Source organism: Moschus berezovskii, chromosome 7 (genome assembly GCF_049115385.1).
Source record: "Moschus berezovskii isolate FMDL1 chromosome 7, NW_MosBer_1.0, whole genome shotgun sequence".
NCBI classification, from domain to species: Eukaryota; Metazoa; Chordata; class Mammalia; order Artiodactyla; family Moschidae; genus Moschus; species Moschus berezovskii.
Genome location: NC_142466.1, coordinates 91,493,987 through 91,515,789, shown reverse-complemented (window position 1 = coordinate 91,515,789; position 21,803 = coordinate 91,493,987). Strand labels below are relative to the sequence as shown.

Sequence of the window (21,803 nt, the reverse complement as noted above, 5' to 3'; positions counted from 1 at the left end):
GTTCATGGGATTGCAGAGAGTCGGACATGACTTGGGGACTGAATAATAACAACAAATGAATGAATGCCAATAAAACTATACACATTGGTCATAATTTTTCAAGAAAAAAAAAGTTATAATCCACAAAATAATTTTCTGTAGTACAAAGTACCAAACTGTGTATACCATAGTAAACTATGAACCTCTGCTGCTGCTGCTGCTGCTGCTGCTGCTAAGTCGCTTCAGTCGTGTCTGACTCTGTGCGACCCCATAGACAGCAGCCCACCAGGCTCCTCCATCCCTGGGATTCTCCAGGCAAGAACACTGGAGTGGGTTGCCATTTCCTCCTCCAATGTGTGAAAGTGAAAAGTGAAAGTGAGGTCGCTCAGTCGTGTCCAACTTAGTGACCCCATGGACTGCAGCCTACCAGGCTCCTCCGTCCATGGGATTTTCTAGGCAAGAGTACTGGAGTGGCTTGCCATTGCCTTCTCCTCTAAGATTCTCTAAATCTATTCAACATCTATTCAGTTCACTTCTCAACATCCCATTAAACCTGCCACACAACAGAAAACAAATCAATATCTGCTATTTCATTATTAGATATTTTCAAAGACTTTAAAGTCATAAAATTCACAGAATTGAAAGTCATAAAATCAACCCAAATCAGAGAATATCACAACTAAATTTAAACTAATTCACATTCAAGTAAAAATGTAAGTATTCATGTCTTAGTTTACTCAAGCTTTAATTCAAAAATCTCCAAAGCCAATTTTGAATAGAAAAGAAAACAAACCAAACCAGTATTCTTTCACTTTCTATTATTTTACAAAATATTCGTATCCACACTTACTGAAATTTCAGCTGAGAGGAGAAAGAAAGGTTACTTTGATGGCTAAAAGTACCAGGGATAAAATTAATCTTTAAAGATGTTCACATAGTTATCTAAATACCATTTCAACTTCAAAAAAAATACTATTAAGGTAATTAATACTATTTTCTTCATTCAGCAAACAAAAACATATTTTACTATCAGATCCCAAACTGTAATATTTATATTTAAAAAGCTGATTCTGACAGTTGAGTTTTTGTTACATGTTACAAAATAAAGGGGGAAGTGGGCCTCAAATGACTAAATTAAAAAATAATTTGTGCTATGAGTATTTATTACGCAAGGTAAAAAATAACAGAAGTTTATGATAATCAGTGGAAGCAATCTGAGTACAGCAGTTACAAATATTTTAGTTCTCTAGTACAACACACTACATTTCACCCTGCAGAAAGAATGTTGGCAAAGATCTCTACCACATGGAAACTGCTTTTAAAGCTGTTGGGCCCTGAAATTCTATTCAACAGTTTGAAATCACTCCACAGCTTTTCTCATTCACCCTCCCTCTTGGGGCTAATGCAAGCCATGACCATCTATTGAGGAAAACCACAAAAAACTTCAAAACAGCTACAACGGTAGGCTCTTTTCTCACATATTATTTTAAATATTGTTTGTTAAAATGTGACATCTAACAATCTTAGTAAATATAAAGGCAATCTTTAATCTTTTTAAGTTTCAGTTACCTCGGACAACTATTTTTTAACAAGCACTTAAGTATATCACCGCATAACTTGAATGTCCATGCAGACAGGAACAGCATGCTGCAAAAGTCACAAAACCATGTTATGCTTAATTTCAACCACTGACTTTTTGGACAAACTAGTATCTAAAATGCAGCACCAGCAATTCTGAGTGATTCTGTCTGAAGTTACTTAAGAAAAAGTATAAAATGTGTACCACCAGATAAAATCCAGTGGTGAGCCTAAAAGAATCTTTCCCATTTCATTCCCTTGAAATCTTTGATTAAACTTCTATTATTTTTCTAGTCTGCAATACTATTTTTGCATTTTTCATACCTTAAATTTTAAAAGAAATGCTATTAACTAAAAATAATGATATCTATGGAAATTATAAAACTGAGGAATTTGAAATTATGGCTTTTTCAATATTCTGTATCACCTAAAAGTAAGTGTTAATGACTACTTTTCATAATGTTAAATTTAAAGTTTAAGTTTTAAAACTTTTCCTGGAACTTGTTTCTGCTCATACCAATACAAATCAAGAGTTCTTATAAAGTAGCAAAGCTGAAATATGATATTTTTAACTCACATGAGACAGGATCATGGGTCTTCATTTTAACTGTTTATATTACAGGTATTCTAAGAAGACTTCAATTGCATACCTTTGTTCAAGGTACCTAATTATTAAAAAACTGAAATTATCAATGTTGCTTAGATTTTTGATAGAAAAAGAACTAAAACCATTTTCTGAAACTATTTTTCAGAATATCACTGATACATAAAAACTTTTAGCATCTAATTAAAGATCACAAAGGGTTAAATACTGTTCGCTGGCCCCTGCTGCGTATACCCTGCCAAAAAGTCTTCTAAGCTTTTAAATATTGCTTCGATGGTCTGCATTTTTATTTCCAGGGAAAAAGAGAGTATTGTCCCACAGTCAGCAGGCCACTAGCTTATTAGTTTTCAGTCACCTCAATTTCTATTAAAATGAAGACTCTGCAATCTACACTTCTCCTGTTCCTGTTTGTGCCTCTGATAAAGCCAGCACCACCATCTCAGCAGGATTCACGCATTATCTATGATTATGGAACAGATAATCTTGAAGAAACCTTTTTTAGCCAAGATTATGAGGATAAATACCTGGATGGAAAAAGTACTAAGGTATTTTATTTCTACTCTAAATTTAATGTCTAAAATAGTCACCCATTTAAATGCATGTTTTTGTTTTTTTCTGAATATGTCTGATAAGGTAAGAGGAAAGGGAAAGCACTTGAAATGATTCAAAACAATTTAAAATAACGTCCCTAAAATTTTATTTTTAAAGTATGCATGCTTCCCAAATTAATAGACTCTATGATAACCAAATAGTATCTGTAACAACCAAAACATAAAGTTTAAGGAAAACTAAAATTTGAAATATAAAATTTAAAGAAAATTCAATTTAAAGATGTTCTCTTATCAGCAGAGATTTACATTTAAGCCATGATACATAGTACCTTTTATTTGCATATTAAAATAAAATAGGAGAAATGTGTATTAGGAGAAATAAAGATGGGTTACCAGCTTAAGGTTTATTATTTTAGGAAGAAGTAGTTCAAGTACATAAATTGAAGAGTACTGCTTATTTCGTATCTACAGGATTTCATAATAATTCACATATGTCAACTACACAGTATCAAAAAATTAAAACTACTAATATGGAGCATGATTTTCAATCAATTTCAACAATTTAGGCTCTAGCACTTTACCATTAACTGTTACTGTCATTGTCTACAGGGATGACTTTCCTACCACATTTTTCATAGTCTGCTTGTACAGGGACTAAGTAATTACTTGTGGTTTTACTGGAACACAGAAATGAATACTGGGAAAAGAAAAAGTTAATACAGCACATAAGGATCTGTTGCCTGCCTACAGTATGTCTGTATGTGTCTCTCTCACACACACACACAAAATGGAAAATGAGAGATGCAGCCAAACACTTAACAATGTTGATTCCTTCAAAAGTTCTCTACTATAAATAAGATGATAAGTATTTTAAGAGTGAAGTTATAATAGACTTTTTTTTTCAGTACAGATGAGCAAATGTTAATACTACAATTTCTTTCAATGAAGTTGGCTAATATGCTAGTATTATTATTATATGTATATATTAATAATATAATATATGTATATACAGTCATGCTTCCCAGGTGCTTAGAAAAAAAAAAAGCCTATTATAACAAGCTGTTGGCTCACACGGCTGATTTCAATCTTATCAATCAGTTTAAAGAATACTTTCAAAATCTTCTGGTCCCTAAAAAGTAGTAAGTAAAAAAGTTCTCTACTTCTTCTCTTTACATTGCTTTAGGAGTCTCTCTAAATATAAACACAGGGACCAAGATATTTGTGAAGTGGAGCAGAATTCAACAGCACTTAATAGACAAATGGAGAGGGGAGGGACTGTTCAACCAGAACATTTATGGGAGAATGCTGTCTATAATCCCTCAGTTTTACAGTCCAAATTGTAAATAATACCAAAATTACGAAATTGTAAATAACTGTAAATAAACGTTTATTTTTCCAATAGGAAAAAGAAACTATGATAATAGTGCCTGATGAGAAAAGTTTTCAGTTACAAAAAGATGAGAGTATAACGCCATTACCCCCCAAGAAAGAAAATGATGGTAAGTATGAATACTCTATTATCCTATTTTTTAAAAGGAGCTTTAAAAAGTAGCTTACAATGGATCTTTATTTGTTATAGTTCAAAATTGCATCAGGATACAGTAAATCCAAATAGTGGAATTTTATCTCCAATGATAAAGTCAAACAGGTATATTATGAATTTGCACCATTTGCCATTCCACATTATGAGTGAAAAACATGGAATAGGAACATTCAAGAACAACCAAAGTTCAGTTTAGGTTTATTCTCTATAAAGTGTGTGCTTCAATCTATATAAAATCAATTCAAGAAATACTTGTTAAATTCCAATTAGTTGCAAATCCCCGGTGGCTCAGCTGGTAAAGAATCTGCCTGCAATGTGGGAGACCTGGGTTCAATCCCTGGGTTGAGAAGATCCCCAGGAGAAGGGAATGGCTACCCATTCCCATATTCTGGCCTGGAGGATTCCATGGATTGTATAGTCCATGGGGTTGCAAAGAGCTGGACACAACTAAGTGACTTTCACATGTAGTCTGAGATAAAGTAAACAAAATATTATTTTTGTTTTTAAGAAATTCACAGGAGAGATGGTTATATACATAAGTAATTTAATGTACATTTCAATTAAAACAATAGAAAACTTATAAAATAACAAATTACAAAGTACTACCTATTAGTTTCTACTTGGTTTATTATTGCTCTCTCACAGACCATTATTTCATGTGACAATATGAAAAAAAAAGAAAAGGCACACTAATTTCTATAAACAATAAAATTAAAATGAACCAAAACAGAAAATATATCTCAAGAAATTTGAAAAGCATAATAGTTAAAATAGACTGGAAGAAACTGAAAGACATTTCTTGCTGTTGGATAGGATGATTTAATATTACAAAGATGGTCAGTTAGTCAGTCAGTTCAGTCTCCCTAAATCTGTAACAATAAACTTCTTTAAAGAGTTGGGTAAGGTTGATTCTCAAGTTCAGATGGAAAATCAGATCTGCATGAAATCACCTATCAGAACATACTTTAAAGCCTCCATACTTAAAATAAGTATAATATTGGTGCATAAATGAATGTCCACAGACAGAAAGAAATACATATAGAAATTTAGTAAATAACAAAGGGAGCATCTTTAATCACTGAAGCAAAGATGATGTTTTTATTTTTAAAAAATATTTATTTAGTTATGTATGGCTGCTCTGGGTCTTCATTGCTGTCTGTGAGTTTTCTCCAGCTGCAGATGGGGCGACCCTTTGCTGCTCAGGCCTCGGCAGGTATAGCATGTGGGCTCAGGAGCTGTGGCTCAGGAGCTTAGTTGCTCTGTGCTATGTGGCATCTTCCCAGACCAGGGATCGAACCCATGTACCCTGCATTGACAGATGGATTCTTAACCACTGGAACACCAGGGAAGTACCAAAGATGATATTTTAAAAAACTGAGTCTGGGACAACCTTGAAAAGGGATACAATTATATCCCTCTTATACAGAAAAACAAACTTCAAATAAATTAGGGTCTAGGAGATCCAACTAGTCCATTCTAAAGGAGATCAATCCTGGGTGTTCATTGGAAGGACTGATGCTAAAGCTGAAACTCCAATACTTTGGCCACCTCATGTGACGAGTTGACTCACTGGAAAAGACTCTGATGCTGGGAGGGATTGGGGGCGGGAGGAGACAGGGTCGACAGAGAATGAGACGGCTGGATGGCATCACCGACTCGATGGACATGAGTTTGAGTGAACTCCGAGAATTGGTGATGGACAGGGAGGCCTGGCGTGCTGTGATTCATGGGGTCGCAAAGAGTTGGACACAACTGAGTGACTGAACTGAACTGAACTGAAATGTAAAAAGTGAAACCATTTAAACAGTAGAAAATAACTTGATTGTGGGATGTCTCAAAATTCAGAGATGATAATAGAAAAGACCAATAAGTTTGACTCCATAAATGAAAAACATTTGCATGGCCAAAATCATCATAAATGAAGCCAGAGACAACTTAAAACTGAGAAAAATATTTTCAATATATACCACTGTAAAGAGTAAATATCGCTAATTTACAAAGAACAAGTAAAAATCCAGGAAAAAGAAATTGATAAAAAATCCATGGGTAAAATGGGCAAAAGGTATGAACAGACAATTCACAAAATGACATAAAAATGACCCTTAAACACATAAAAGGTATTCAATCTCACATGTAAATTTAAATTGAGATACCAAATTTTTTAACCTATCTGACAAAAGTGTGACAATATATTAATATATTCCACTGGCAAAACCTGTGGGGTATCAGACACTGACATATGCTGCTGATAGTAATGGAAATTGGTAGAATGGAGAGGAATTTGGTAATATCTGATGAAACCTAATATGCATTTACTTTGTGACATAACAACTGACCTTTAGGAATTTATCCTAAAGATATACCTTCAAAAGTAAGAAAATACATATGCAAAATCTCTGAAGCACTGCTTGCAACAGTAAAATATTGGAAACAATCTAATTATTCATAAATTGAAGAGTGGTTGAATAAAGTATGATACATCTACCTAGGGAATACTATACAGTGGCAAAAATGAATGAGGAAGATTTCTATAATGAATACGGTCTGATTTCTAGAAGAGATTATGTGAAAAAAACCAAAGTGCAAAAGAGTAGCTACAGTATGCTGTCTCTTCTAAAAATGAAAGGGATATAAGAGAAGATACACTTGTATGAAAGAAATTCAAGAAGGGCAATTAAGCTGAGACTAGTCACCTATGGGTTACAGATGGACTAGGGGAGGAAGGAGGGGGAGACGGGAACTACGGGTACAGGGAAAAGGTGGCAGAACTTCACTGAGTACACTTTTTGTGCATATTTGATTTTAGAACAACATTATATTCACATAAGCAAATATAGTACATTCATAAACAAAATCAACAAGGATAAGATAAAAAGAACCCAAAATGACAAACAGAAAAATACAAACTTAATTGCATTTCAAATGTATAACATAACACATTACAGGAAGGGAAATCTAACTGAAGTAACTCAGTATTTTGATGTATACTCTTAGTAGACAAATACTAAAATTCCAATGAGTAGGTTTAACAATAATGTGTGTTACTTAATGTGTTTTACTTAATGTGTGTTCTAGGATTGAGTAAAGTAAATACAAAGTGGATCAGGAGAGTCAGGTTTCTCATAATCAGAGAAGGGTGTTAAAAGATATGGTAAGGGGGAAGGCTAGAAGGAACACTATGGAGATGAAGTGGAATGGACTGGAATGAAAAGTATCAGCATCAATTTCTGGTTTGTATACAGATATACAGAAAAAGAAATAGACATGTTTGCTTCTTGTACGAGTATGGATGTGTATATATGCATATGTTTATGTTTTTATACGAGCATATGGTACATATATATTATATGTTTACGTGTGTACATGTGTAGTATGTCCATGTATAAATACATATACATGTGTATGTATGTATTCTATACGCTGCTGCTGCTGCTAAGTTGCTTCAGTCGTGTCCGACTCTGTGCGACCCCATAGACGGCAGCCCACCAGGCTCCTCTGTCCCTGGGATTCTCCAGGCAAGAATACTAGAGTGGGTTGCCATTTCCTTCCCCAATGCATGCATACATGCTAAGTCACTTCAGTCGTGTCCGACTCTGTGCAAACCTATGGACAGCAGCCCGCCAGGCTCCTCTGTCCACAGGATTCTCTAGGCAAGAATACTGGAGTGGGTTGCCATTTCCTTCTCCGTATTATATATGAAAAGAGAGCAAAATAAAAATAAATATATTTCCCAGTCCTCTTTGCTGAAAGATCCTAGAAACAATGAGATCCCAGTAGCAATGAGCACATGCACACCCAAATCTTGGTTTCTAAATACCATTCTCCACTGAAATGGACCAGTACTTCTTGCAGTAATAGCTGATTTCAGACCTGGGGCAGGGAAAGGGCAAGGATTGGTATGGGACATCTCGGCATGCCAGAAAATAAGTAACCTCTCAAAGAATAGTAGAGACATTTAATTTTTTAATCAAAATATAAAAAATACATATGTATAAATGTATGACAGATGTATAAGATTTATTCACTGAAATTGACAATAATGCTGAGAGAAATTTAAAAAGACCCAAATATATAGAGATACATTGTATTCAAGGACCAGAAAACTCAGTGTCATTAAAATGTCAATTTTCCCCAAATTCATCTGTCGATTCAATGCAGTCCCAATTAAAATTCTAGCAGGCTTTAAGTAATTAACAAGCTGAGTTTAAAATTTATATAAAAATGAAAAGAATCTAGAAGAAACATAACATTAAAGAAGAATAAATTTGGAGAATTTACACTACCTAATATCAAGACTTACAACTTTTAAAAGAAAACAGGATAAAAACTTGGAGGTTGGCAAAGATTTCTTAAACACAGCACAAAAAGCATGAACTATAAGGTAATCAATTATTATTAATTAAAATAAAAAACTCTTTAAGAGACATTGATTAGAAAATAAAATTAAAAAAACAACAAGCCAGAGACTGGAGAAAACATTTTCTCCAAAACATAAATCTGACAAATGACTTATATCTATACAATATATATAATTCAAAACTAACAATGCAAAACCCATTTAAAAAGCAGGCAAAAGACATGAGTAGACACTTCACCACACACAAAAAAACACATGGATGGCAAATAAGTATATAAAAAGATGCTCAGCACATTAGTCATTAGGAAAATGTAAATTCAAACATGAGACACCACAACACATCTTACTTGAAAGGCTAAAATAAGAAAGTCCAACCACATATACCAAATGTTGGAAAGAATGAGGAACAACTGGAATTTATATGCACTGCTAATGAGAATGTAAAATGGCACAACTTTGGAAAACAGTTTAGAACTTTTCCCAAAAGGTAAAATATATATGTATAATAAGACACAGCCATTCTATGCCTAGATATTTATACAAGAAAATGAAAGCATTAAGTCCATACATAGATGTTCCGAGCAGCTCTCTTTGAAATAGCTGCAGACTGGAAACAACCCAAATATATGTAAGAGATGACTGTATAAACTGTGCCTATTGACAGAATGGAATAAATTGGAATGAACTCTAATAAACAGAAATGAACTACTGATAATGCAAAAATAGATGACCCTCAAAATAATTTTTCAGAGTTGAAGCCAAACAAAAGAGTATATACTGCATTCTTTTGATATAAAAGTTTCAGATAATATATTGTTTCTGGTCCTTAGTATAGTCATAATATTAACATATTAAGATAATGACAGAAAGGATATTAGTGGTTACTATGAGGCAGAGATAATTACCAAAGAGCATGAGGAAACTTTTGGAGTGATGGATATGTTAATTATCTTGATTGTGGTGATGGACATCCAACTTATAAATTATACAAGTTAAATATGTGCAACATATTGTATAACATTGAACCACAAAAAGGCTATGGGATGTTAAAACAGAGTTTAGGAGTTCTCGTCGACTAATCTGGGACAATTTGATTATCAAAATAAATATGACAGTAACATATGATCCATGGGATAAGGAATTCATAAGTTCATACTGACAAAAATAAATAAGGAGGGAACATTCCACCTCATATCAGAATGTGCACTAACAAATGTAGAAGAAATGATGGAATCAGAAAAATTATTATTTGGCAACTATCCCAGTGATAAATGATTCAAGTAAGACTCTTCAACAGATTAAAACTAGAGTTTTAAAACATGAAAGTTTGATAACAAACCTGATGTTTAGATCTCAAAGTACTTCTCTAGAAGGTACACACTCATTACAAAGCAAAAGACAGTAATTTTACAGGTGAGAACCATGGCAGAGCCCAACTGAACCAAGTTACCCAAGACAGCATTGTAAGGAATGAGACAGATATATGACACAGAGGATGCAACATTACTTCTGTAGTATTCCTGCCAAAAGTGAGGAACCTTTTTTATAAACCCCAGTTGAAAGACACTCTGCAAAATAAATGCCCTGAAAATAAATTTTTAAAAATTTCCAAAACAGTAAAAAGATATGAAAAACAAAGACTAAGGAACTCTTCCAGGTTGAAGGCTTGACAAGTAAGTGCAATGAATGATACAGGGTGCAATGGAATTCTAAAAGTGCCCACAATGACTCCAAAGTTTTGTTTCTGTTGTTGGAAATGACTTTTACTTGAATTTAAGTTTAAGGGAGATTGGAGAAGATTATTAAGAAGCTAAAACTCAAAATTCTCTATGACTCCAAGTTCATACTTTGTTTATTTTACTAATTAGTTTCATTGGAAGGACTGATGCTGAAGCTGAACCTCTAATACTTTGACCACCTAATGCGAAGAAAATCTTTTCACTGGAAAAGATTCTGATGCAGGGAAAAATTGAAGGCAAAAGGAGAAGTGGGTGGCAGAGGATGAGGTGGTTAGATAGCATCACCAACTCAATGGACATGAATTTGAGCAAACTACGGGAGACAGTGAAGGAGACGGGAGCCTGGTATGCTGCAGTGCATGGGGTTGCAAAGAGGAGGACATGACTCAGCAACTGAACAACAAACTCATTAGAAATGTGTTTGCACTACCCCAAGTGATAAATCAAGCTTGTGCTTACCTTAAGTCCAGCTTTATGATTTTTTGATATGCAAATGAAGAAATGTAACTGTCAATCAATTCAGCAATTAAATGATCATTGCCAAAACAGACAGGAGAAAGAGATTGTGTATTACAGAATTTAAAATAAAATTATGCTGAGTTACCAGATACAATATAGATCACTAGCTAATATGGCCATAACATCTTTCCTGTTATCATCTATAATTGTGTAAAGTATCTTTTCAAATTAGTAATAACATTCATGAAAGCAAGAATTTTAATACTAGAGGTCAGATATTTTTAAATTATTGATTTTTATGATTTTGTTTCCCAATTCAGAAATGCCCACATGCCTGCTGTGTGTTTGTTTAAGTGGCTCTGTATACTGTGAAGAAGTTGACATTGATGCTGTACCACCTTTGCCAAAGGAATCAGCCTATCTTTATGCACGATTCAACAAAATTAAAAAGCTGACCGCCAAAGATTTTGCAGACATACGTAAGCTAATTTTAAATAAAATATTAGTGTTAACTCATGTTAGTTATTTAACTCATATAAACACAAGTCTCTAGGTACCTGTGGCCTATCACATGTAGGATAGTCACTGTTGGGGTATTTTAAATATCCTGCCAGGAGGGTGTTGCTGTAAGCGCCACACACAGTAACTATTTCTGCAGTCAAGTCCAAGTCCTGGATCACTCATCCCAGAAAAATTTTCTATATTCCAATTTTGTCAAGGGCTTCTGAAGAAAATTATACCAAATGCACACTGGCTCCACTACACATTTACGAGATTAACCATACTGAATTCATGCTGTCACTGGTAGTTCCCAACTGATTGAATACAGTTGTTTCTCATTATTTGTGGATTTTATATTTTCAAACTCGCCGACTTTATAAAATTTATTTGTAACCCCAAAATAAATACTTCTGGCACTTTCACAGTTATTTCACAGTTATGGTTATTCACAGGCATGTGCACAGTGGCAAAAAATTTGAGTCATCCAGGTGAGGTGGAGCAAGATGCTTTGTCCTTTATTTCAGCTTTAAACAAGTACCTCATTTACAGTCTACTTAGTGCAATATTTTTCACTTTTCATTTTTTTGCTTTTTGCTGTTTGAAACACTCCCTAAATAGAGTGCTGAAGTGCTGTATATTGTTCCTAACTGCAAGAAGGCTGTGATGTGCCTTCCAGAGAAAATACGTGTTAAGTAGTCTTCATTTAAGTGAGTTACAGTGCTGTTGGCTGTGAGTTTAATATTAATGTAGCAACAATATATACTAAATAAGATGCCTTTAAAAAAGAAACACATATAAAATTTTCTGATTGGCTGATGAAAATGTGTGATGAAAGGCTCGAACCCATATATTCCCTAGGAGCAATGGTTCCATATTCACTAATTCAGCATTTGTGTTGACTTTATAGATGACTCCTTGAATAGTGAGAAGTGACCATATCTCCTAATCATCCTAGACAGAACAAAAGTGATGCATACATACACACACACATTGAATTTCTCTCTCAGTATGTACCACGTTAACAAATTAGGGAACATTTTTGCCTTTGTTGTTTTTAAGCAATAAGGCATGGAGAGATTAAGATAATATACCCACAATCACAGGGGCTTTCCTGGTGGCTAAGATGGTAAAGTATCTGACTGCAATGTAGGAGGACCTGAGTTCAATCCCTGGGTCAGGAAGATCCCCTGGAGAAGGGAATGGCAACCCATGCCAGTATTCTTGCCTGGACAGGATGCCAGGAACAGAGGAGAGGAGCCTGGTGGGCTACAGTTTATGGAGTTGCAAAGAGTCAGACACAACTGAGCAAATAATACAAACACAACAAATCCATAATCACAATGCAACAGGACTGCAAGAAATCCAAAAATATTTACATGATCTATTCAATCAAACATAATGCTTGCTTTCCATAATTTGCAACAAAGAATTTCTTTCAAATTACTTGAGCATACTGAGAATTCAAACAAAAAAGGATGGAAAAGGACTCTATATTAACTTAAAGTTCCCTTCCAAACCTGAAATTCTAGAACTCCAGTGAGAAACGCCATCAGTGTCAAGCACTGAGTATATGCTGAGTATTCATTCAATAAAACTTACTGAGCTACTAATTGTACATGTTCTGCAAAGCACTAAAAATAAAAGAAATTTGAATTACCTGTTAAATAAATGCTTTTCCTCAGTCCACACAATTAAGAATTTAACTTCATGTATTTTAAAAAATGTTTCTGTATTGTTTGTATATTTTTCCTTCAAGCTAACTTAAGACGACTCGATTTTACGGGAAATTTGATTGAAGACATAGAAGATGGTACTTTTTCAAAACTTTCTCTGTTAGAAGAACTTACGCTAGCTGAAAATCAACTACTGAAGCTTCCAGTTCTCCCTCCCAAGCTTACTTTATTTAATGCAAAGTATAATAAAATCAAGAGTAGAGGAATCAAAGCAAATACATTCAAAGTAAGTATTTTATAGTATGACTGAGCACAATATAATATCATTGTTATACAGCCAATAATAACATGATAAAAGAAGAAGAAACTATAGCCTAGAATTTTGTTTTAAACTATTACATAATAAATGGTGATATTATTAGGCTTATTGAAGTCTAGCTTATGCCTGTACCTCACTTAAAATAACTATTTTGTTTCATGGGACTACCTGGCATCACATCTCTTTCCCTCATTCACACGGCAAATATTTATTTATATAGACAAAGACTCGTGGCACCAAGAGTCTCCAAAACCTCAAAATGGAAGTTTTCCTGTGTTTCTTCTTCCCTACAGTATTAGTAATTTATAAACACCAGAAAAATCATGCTCTAAAGACTGAATTTTATTTTTAATACTTAAAAGTATTAGACCATAGAATTCTGTAGGGAGATATTCTTTTGAATTCCATGATGGCACCTAATGCAAAATTCTGTATGTAGTAAAAATTAAATATATTTCTTAATTTAGTCATTCAAGAAAATAAATGCTCAGGAAAAAGGGAAGGTGATTTACTTTGATTTAAGTACCCAGGTTGTCTCAAAATGCACAGTCTACCGAGAAGTAATCACCTCAGCCCAGGACTTTCATAGATCTGAAGTACTCATTCCCAGTCCTGAAAGAAACCCCAGATAAAAGGTTGAGATAATCATGCTACTGGTTATCAACAGAAGACCTTGCTCAAAATACAAGTTGGTAGCTCCTTTTGACAATTCCTAACAGTTCCTTAGAAGTTAAGGAACTCTTAGGGGACTTTTAGAAACTGGACTTACTTTAAAAACAAACCAAAAAATGCTTGTAATTTGAACATACACAATTTGAGCAGGTAAACCTCTGAAAAACTGGTATGTTAAAGACCTACAGGAGCTGGTTAACATTTACAAAAGAAGTATTTGAATATTTTGGATTTTACACATGGATTACAGAAGGGATTCATGACAAATTGGCATCAAAATGATAAAGTCAGATATTTTCTAGTTTTGCTTAATGCCCAAGGCTGCAAAAGCCACTGGTAAAATCAAGTCACTCTAATCCATGTAAAGAGGTCCTGGGGAAGACAGAAGCTTGATTCTTATATGATGGATTGTAGGATGCTTAAGAGGGCTTCCTAGGTGGTACAGTGGTAAAGAATCTACCCGCCAGAGCAGGAGACTTGGGTTGGATCCCTGGTTCAGGAAGATCTGGTGTAAGAAATGGCAACTCACTCCAGTATTCTTGCCTGGAAAATCCCATGGACAGAGGAGCCTGGTGGGTTCCATGTGTCACACAGAGTTGGACATGACTGAGTGACTAAGCACACATGTAGGATGCTTAAGAAAGGATTAAAATAACGACAAACTAATTCTAAAAAAAAAAAAAAAAGAATCCAAATTCTGCCATAGGATGTATACCAAAAGTAAGGTAAAACTATAAAATTATACACAATAATGGGTTATTGATTATGAAGAGTAATCTAATGTAGACCCCTTAGGGTGGTAAAAAAAATCATACCCAGCCACGTATTTAATACATTGCTTTGGAAGATATCTTACCAACAAGCACACACATCTCTTAGCAATATTCATTCTACTACAAGTTAGTGGAGCTGAAATGGAAAGTTCTGGAGGTTCAAGAGGGGTTATATCAGTACCAGGATCCAAATACAATCCTGCATAAGCATTAACATCATCACCTATTCCAAAGACAAATTTAAGAGCCCCAGAAATTGACCTGAAGGCTGAGGGTGGCTATGACTGGGTATTCAGATGTGAGATGAGTAGACAGACATGGGGAGGCATTAGGGTTCTATTGCCCTTTGTAAAGGACTGAAATACACTAATTGTAAAACCAAAACAACAAACAAAAAATCCCACCAACTCAAAAACTACCATACCAATGATTATTAGTATTGATACATGTCTATATCTATGTATTTATACATATGTATATTTATATATATGTGTATATAGCTTGAATCATGAAGAAATGCACTGATCTCAGGTATTAACTCAAGCAAAAGCACCTTTTCCTTACAGAAACTGAATAACCTCTCCTTCCTCTACTTGGATCACAATGCTTTGGAATCTGTGCCTCTTAATTTACCAGAAAGTCTGCGTGTAATTCATCTTCAGGTATGATTGCTCCTTTCATAGTATCAGACTTTAATTCAAATTACTATGGGTCAATCTTATGATTCATTAGGAAATTCACTTACTTATATGTAAATGTTGCCCATCAAAAGCATTAATATTTAGTCAAATGCTCTCTCTTGCCCAGAAGCCACAGTTCTATTCAGAGCAAAACCAAAGGATCAGTAACACTAGGTATGAGGTCTGCTCTTATAGTATGGCTTGTCTCCAGGTGTGCACCTGGCATCTCCTAGTTAATCTGACATGTGGATTTGAAGTTAGGGGACACTAAGACCTGTGGTTTATGTTTCTTTCTCCAAACAGCAGTAAACACTTGCTTTTGGAGACTTCCCAGCTGACTTTATTGTCCAACATCAAGGATAATAGAAAAGTGAAGAGGGAATAAAAAGAAACTAAAAGTGGTCTTTCACCATCACAAGAATTCTCATTTGTTCTTTTTACTTTTTGAAAGTACATTTAAGGACACACTACCCATTTTGAGTTGACACTCTACAACAGGATACTTTTTCCAGCTAGTATAATCTTATTTGTACTCAGAAATTTGTTACATACATGAGCTTTATTCTTAGAAAAAGCAAGTAGTCTGTTCTTCCAAAGTAATACTGTAGACTTTAAAAAGGGAGACTCAGATTGCTCAGACAGGGTTTTTTTTATTACCATGAAGATGGATATACAGTGTGTACAGTATTTTAAAAATCACTTTTTATCGACAGATAAAGTATTCTGCCAGACCACATTACATAGCATACAAAAGAATGATTTGGGGTTTATAAACAATTTTTCCCTTTTGTTTTCCAGTTTAACAACATAACTTCAATTACAGATGATACATTCTGCAAGGCTAATGACACCAGTTATATTCGGGACCGCATTGAAGAGATACGCTTGGAGGGCAACCCCATCATCCTGGGAAAACATCCCAACAGTTTTATCTGCTTAAAAAGATTGCCTGTAGGGTCATACATTTAACCACTATCAATGCAGCATAGCTAAAGTACACACATACTTATAATCTGTCTCAACAATGTCTAAAGGAGCATAAATATTTAATATTAATTTTGTATCTATTGAAGGAACTTATGTTTTAAGCAAAGATGTTAAAAAAAGTCTTACATATAACAAGTAAAAAGATTGACTCTCTAAGTTCATATCAGAAATGTGAAAATATTTGAACAGAATTACAAAATCCCTGTAGTTCGTAACAGAGTACCAATTAAAAGGTATGTTTTTATATAAATACACCAAATTAAGAAACGTTACAAAGTTAAAGGATAAGTCCAAGAAACTTTCAACTGTCTTTCCTGGCTTCCACTGGATCCCTAAAGCTTTTAAGGCATATGTTCCAAAGACTTTGAAAAGCTAAATATTTCTAAGGATCTCTCCCTTTACTTTCTTTTATGATTTATACATTATTCATTATGAAGTAGAAACTGTTTTCTTTCTTTTAAGGCAGCTACTATATTTTTCCTTAGCCTGAGAAATAGGGTATAGTCTCATACCTAAGCAAAACTTTCCAAATAAAGCATAATTTTACTCTCTTGACAAAGAGCTAATATAGTAATGTTCAATTATTCTGTTTTGTGGTCACACAATTAAAAGCTTTAGTAAAGTAGTACAAGAATTTATTTAATCTAAATAATCAACATTCTAAATCCACCACAAAATATTTTAGGAAACTAAGCACATCTAAATCAGTATGCTTATTTAAAAAACTGGAAGTCCACTCTGTTTCTCAGAATATAGCCATAAAGTTCTCCACTGTAAAGTCTTTCAATTATGATATAACTGCAAAATATTTTTTATACTATAGGAATGAATCTCATCAATAAATTTATCCAAATGTAAGATATGAAAACAAAGCAAATTCTGTGGCATTACTACTGCACACCACTTTCCCAACCACCCATACACATCCATGTTCATGAAAATAGGCTATACATTCATAAGACAGCATCTTAGCAACATTTTCTAAAGATCCATGATTAACTGATATGTTTAAAGATAAGAATTAATCTTCAATCTAATAGTGATGATTTATAATGGCACTGCTGCCAGACTGAAGTTCCTGAAATTACTTTCCTCTTGCTCAAACCCCATTCAAAATTCTTAGCTTCTACACTGCTTTGGGGTTGCGTATAACATTATCAGTGCTTTAGAAATAAAAGTCTGAACTGTGTATATAAAAATTACCAACATTGTTTCCAACATCAATTATAAATTAGAATCAAGTTGGTCTCTATCCTATTTCCAGAACAAATATTATCGGTGTTTTTTCATTTCATAATAAAATAGTAAAAGTAAAAAATACGCTGATCTCCATTATCTTAAATAGATAATGCTTTATTCTTGACACTGATAATGAAAGAAACAGAGAATTAAAATTTAAAATATTTTATCCTACAAACATTCCTGAAAGAAACTAAAGAAGATATGCATAAATAGAAGGACACCTTGTGTTCGTGAATGAAAGATGGAACAGTTAATATGTCAACACTACTCAAAACAATTTATAGATTCAAAACAATTCTTATCAAAATTTCAATGTAATTTTTTGAAGAACTGGAAAAACCCACCAAAATTCATATGGAATCTCAAGGGATTCCAAATATTCAAAAGAAATTTGAAAGAAAGAACAAGACTGGAAGATTCTACACTTCCTCATTTCAAAATGTAACTACAAAGCTACAATAATTAAAAGTATGATACTGGCATAAGGACAGCTATATAGACCAATGGAATAGAATAGTGAGACCACAAACAAAACTTTGCATGTACAATCAAATGATTTTTGAAAAAGGCATCAGGACCACTCCATTAGGAAAGGACAGTCTCTTCAACAAGTGGTGCTAGGAAAACTGGATATTCACTTATATAAGAATGAAGTTGGACTGCTGGCTTACAACATACACAAAAATTAACTCAAAGTGAATTAAACATCTGAACTTAAGAGCTAATCTATAAAACTCCTACTAAAAATAAAGAGAAAATTCTGTGTGACTCTGAATTTGGCAACAATTTCCTGGATATGACACCAAAAGCCAGAATAAAAAAGAAAAAATAGATAAATTGGACTTCAAAATTAAAAAATTTCTATACATCAAAGGACACTGCCAAGAAAATGAAAAGACAATTCAGTGAATGGAAGAAAATATGTACCAATCATATTTGATGAGGTAAATATATGAAAAATATCTACAACTCAACAACAACAAAATGGGACAAAGACCTTGAACAGACATTTCTCCAAAGAAGATATACAAACGGACAATTGGCACATGAAAAGATACTCAAGGTCACTAATCATTAGGGAAGGAAATGCAAATCAAAGCCAGAAAGAGATACTAATTCACACCCAATAGTTTGGCTACAACAAAGGAAACAAAAATAAAAACAAAACAAAAACCCAGACAATAAGAAATATTGGCAAGGATGTGAAAAAATTGGAAGCCTCATGCCCTGCTGTTGGGGATGTAAAGTGGTGCAAGTTGAAAGAAAGAATTACCACACAATCCAGGAATTCCACTTACAGGTATATACTTAAAAGAATTAAAACTGAGACTTGAATAGATATTTGTACACCAATGACTTGAGAAGGACTATTCACAATAGCCAAAAGGTAAAAACAATTAAGTGTCTATTAACAGATGAATGAATAAACAAAATCTGGTAAGTACAGAATACTATCCAGGGTTAAAAAGGAATGAAATTTTGACACATGCTACAATATAAATGAATCTTGAGGACAGTATGTTAAGTGAAATAATCTGGCAAAAAGAACAAATTTTATGATTCTGCTTGAACAAGATACTTAGTCAATTTCACAGAAATGGAAAATAGAATGATGGTTCTGAGAAGCTGGGGGACAGAGGAATGACAAATTAAGTGTTTAATGGGGACAAGGTTTTCAGTTTGGGATGATTAAAACATTCTGTAGATAAACACTGCTGATGACTGCACAACCATGTGACTCTTTCCATTCTAACAGCCTTGTCACCAGCAAAGACCAGCTCAAATAAGCACTTTATCTGCTACAGGAAAAGCACACCAATTATACTTCTATACTTGCCTTAAAAACACGTAGAGGAAAATCAGCTTGAAAATGGAACTAGTGCTCACATTTCCCACAACTCATCCTAATGTATAAGAAAATGGCCATGTGATATGCTTTATTATCATAACTGCCAGCATGCTCCTCAATCATTACTCTATTTTACCAATTCTGAAGAAGAGCTATTTAACTGTTCTTGTTCAAGAGCACCTGCAAGTAAACAACATAATCCTGAGAACTCCTCAAGGGACCACAGTACAGTACAGATACCGGCATGCTTCATTCTAAAGAAAATCCTATGCCTGACAGATTAGCTCAACCAAATAAAATGCAAAAGATGATGATGATGATTTAAAAAAAGAATCCAAAATAAATGAGTGTTAGCACCAGTCATAAAGACAATAGTCATGACAAAAGTCATGACTTAGGATTTTGAGGAAACCTGAACTTTGCCATATTATTCATGTGAACTCTTTCAGAACTGATTTCTGTGTGGATCCCTGCTGTCAATAATTTAATCCTATCCAACTAAGCATAAATTGGAGGATTACAACGTAGCCAAACATAATTCTATCTATGACAAACAAAAACAGGGAGTTTTAAAAATGTCTTTGAATGTATCTGCACCAGGCCTAAGAAGCATTACTTTATAAGAATCAGACCTTAATATTTAAACTTGACATATACAATAAATAAGAAGCTTAAATACAGAGAGTGACTCAGGATGTAAAGATTACATTATGACATTATAAGGCTTCTATGCGTATATTCTTTACTAGCATTTGGCATTTTACTTCAAGTATCCTTGACAGATTAATTTTTCAAAATGTATTTTATAAAATAAATATGACTATAATTACTTTTCTTTCAATGAAAATGGTTCACTGACTTGTACAGAAGCATTCCTCCTCTATTTATTGCTGCTGCTGCTGCTGCTAAGTCACTTCAGTCATGTCCGACTCTGTGTGACTCCAGAGACGGCAGCCCACCAGGCTCCCCCGTCTCTGAGATTCTCCAAGCAAGAACACTGGAGTGGGTTGCCATTTCCTTCTCCAATGCACGAGAGCAAAAAGTGAAAGTGAAGTCGCTCAGTCATCCGACTCTTAGCGACCCCATGGACTGCAGCCTACCAGGCTCCTCTGTCCATGGGATTTTCCGGGCAACAGTACTGGAGTGGCTTGCCATTGCCTTCTCCGCTATTTATTGCAAATAAATGCAAATTCCAGAAGCCAATAAAGATATTTTCTATTGTTTGAAAACTTAAAGAATGTTATCTTAAATCCCCAAATTGAAATTAGCTTTACTTTCCATATATGTTTAAATTGAAAGACTCTAGACTCTACCTTGAAATGTTTAAATGTGCGCTTGCGATAGTCACACCACTCCACAAAGAAGTGTAGGCTTCGGAAAAACATAAGCAGATCTCTTTTTTCTTCTGCTCTGTAGAAATAAAAGGTTCTATGATTAATAAATATCATTAAATGAAACCCCCCAATATGGCTTTATCTTATTATTGCTTTTTACAGACATGACACTAAAACTTAAAAAGTACTTGCTTGATATATTTCTATATACCAAACTCTACATTTTTGAGTATGTGCCCCTGTGTGATTTCTCAGACTGGAATTCCCTTTTCTCCATTTTCAAATGTTTAAATTCTACCCATCTTTCAAGATATCACACAAATGCCACATCCCCCTTGATACCTCATTTGATGATCTGTGGTATAATAAAGAGTATATCTGGTCTCAGTCACTAGTTTCTAGTCATTATTTCATGCAAGGATGGGCACAAAAAAGGACAGAAATGGTAAGAACCTAACAGAAGAAGAAGAGATTAAGAAGAGGTGGCAAGGATACATGGAAGAACTATACAAAAATATCTTAACGACCGGGAAAACTATGGCATGATCACTCACCTAGAGCCAGACATCCTGGGGTGTGAAGTCAAGTGGGCCTTAGGAAGTATTACTGCAAACAAAGCTAGTGAAAGTGATGGAATTCCAGCTGAGCTCTGAGCTATTTCAAATCCTAAAAGATGATGCTGTGAAAGTGCTGCACTCAATATGCCAGCAAATATGGGAAACTCAGCAGTGACCACAGGACTGGAACAGGTCAGTTTTCATTCCAATCCCAAAGAGACATAATGCCAAAGAATATTCAAACTACTGTACAGTAGTCGTATGGTGAGGACATTTATGAGCACAAATTGTGCTCACTTCATGTGCTAAGCAAGGTAATGCTCAAAATCCTTCAAGTTAGGCTTCAACAGTACCTGAAATGAGAACTTACAGATGTATAAACTGGATTTAGAAAAGGCAGAGGAAC

At 34.3% G+C, this 21,803-nt stretch overlaps 2 protein-coding genes across 4 annotated transcripts in view; one reads left to right on the top strand and one right to left on the bottom strand.

The window, feature by feature from the left end:
- Positions 1 to 21,803, bottom strand: part of CENPP (centromere protein P) — a 228,189-nt gene that overhangs the window by 151,951 nt on the left and 54,435 nt on the right. The window contains exon 5 of the mRNA XM_088838130.1: positions 20,820 to 20,916. Within this exon, the coding sequence (XP_088694256.1) occupies positions 20,820 to 20,916 (97 nt within the window). The remainder of the gene's footprint in view (positions 1 to 20,819; positions 20,917 to 21,803) is intronic.
- Positions 1,317 to 21,227, top strand: OGN (osteoglycin). 3 transcript variants are annotated; one of them, XM_055427469.2, is made up of 8 exons: positions 1,332 to 1,440; positions 2,180 to 2,218; positions 2,458 to 2,706; positions 4,115 to 4,211; positions 11,131 to 11,289; positions 13,068 to 13,270; positions 15,315 to 15,410; positions 16,227 to 21,227. In XM_055427469.2, the coding sequence occupies exons 3-8, from the start codon at positions 2,533 to 2,535 to the stop codon at positions 16,395 to 16,397; spliced, it is 900 nt and encodes a 299-aa protein (XP_055283444.1). In that variant the 5' UTR covers positions 1,332 to 1,440; positions 2,180 to 2,218; positions 2,458 to 2,532; the 3' UTR covers positions 16,398 to 21,227. The 3 variants fall into 3 exon arrangements, with proteins under 3 accessions (XP_055283443.1, XP_055283444.1, XP_055283445.1); XM_055427468.2 differs by lacking the exon at positions 2,180 to 2,218 and having other exon boundaries at positions 1,317 to 1,440; XM_055427470.2 differs by lacking the exons at positions 1,332 to 1,440; positions 2,180 to 2,218 and having other exon boundaries at positions 2,234 to 2,706.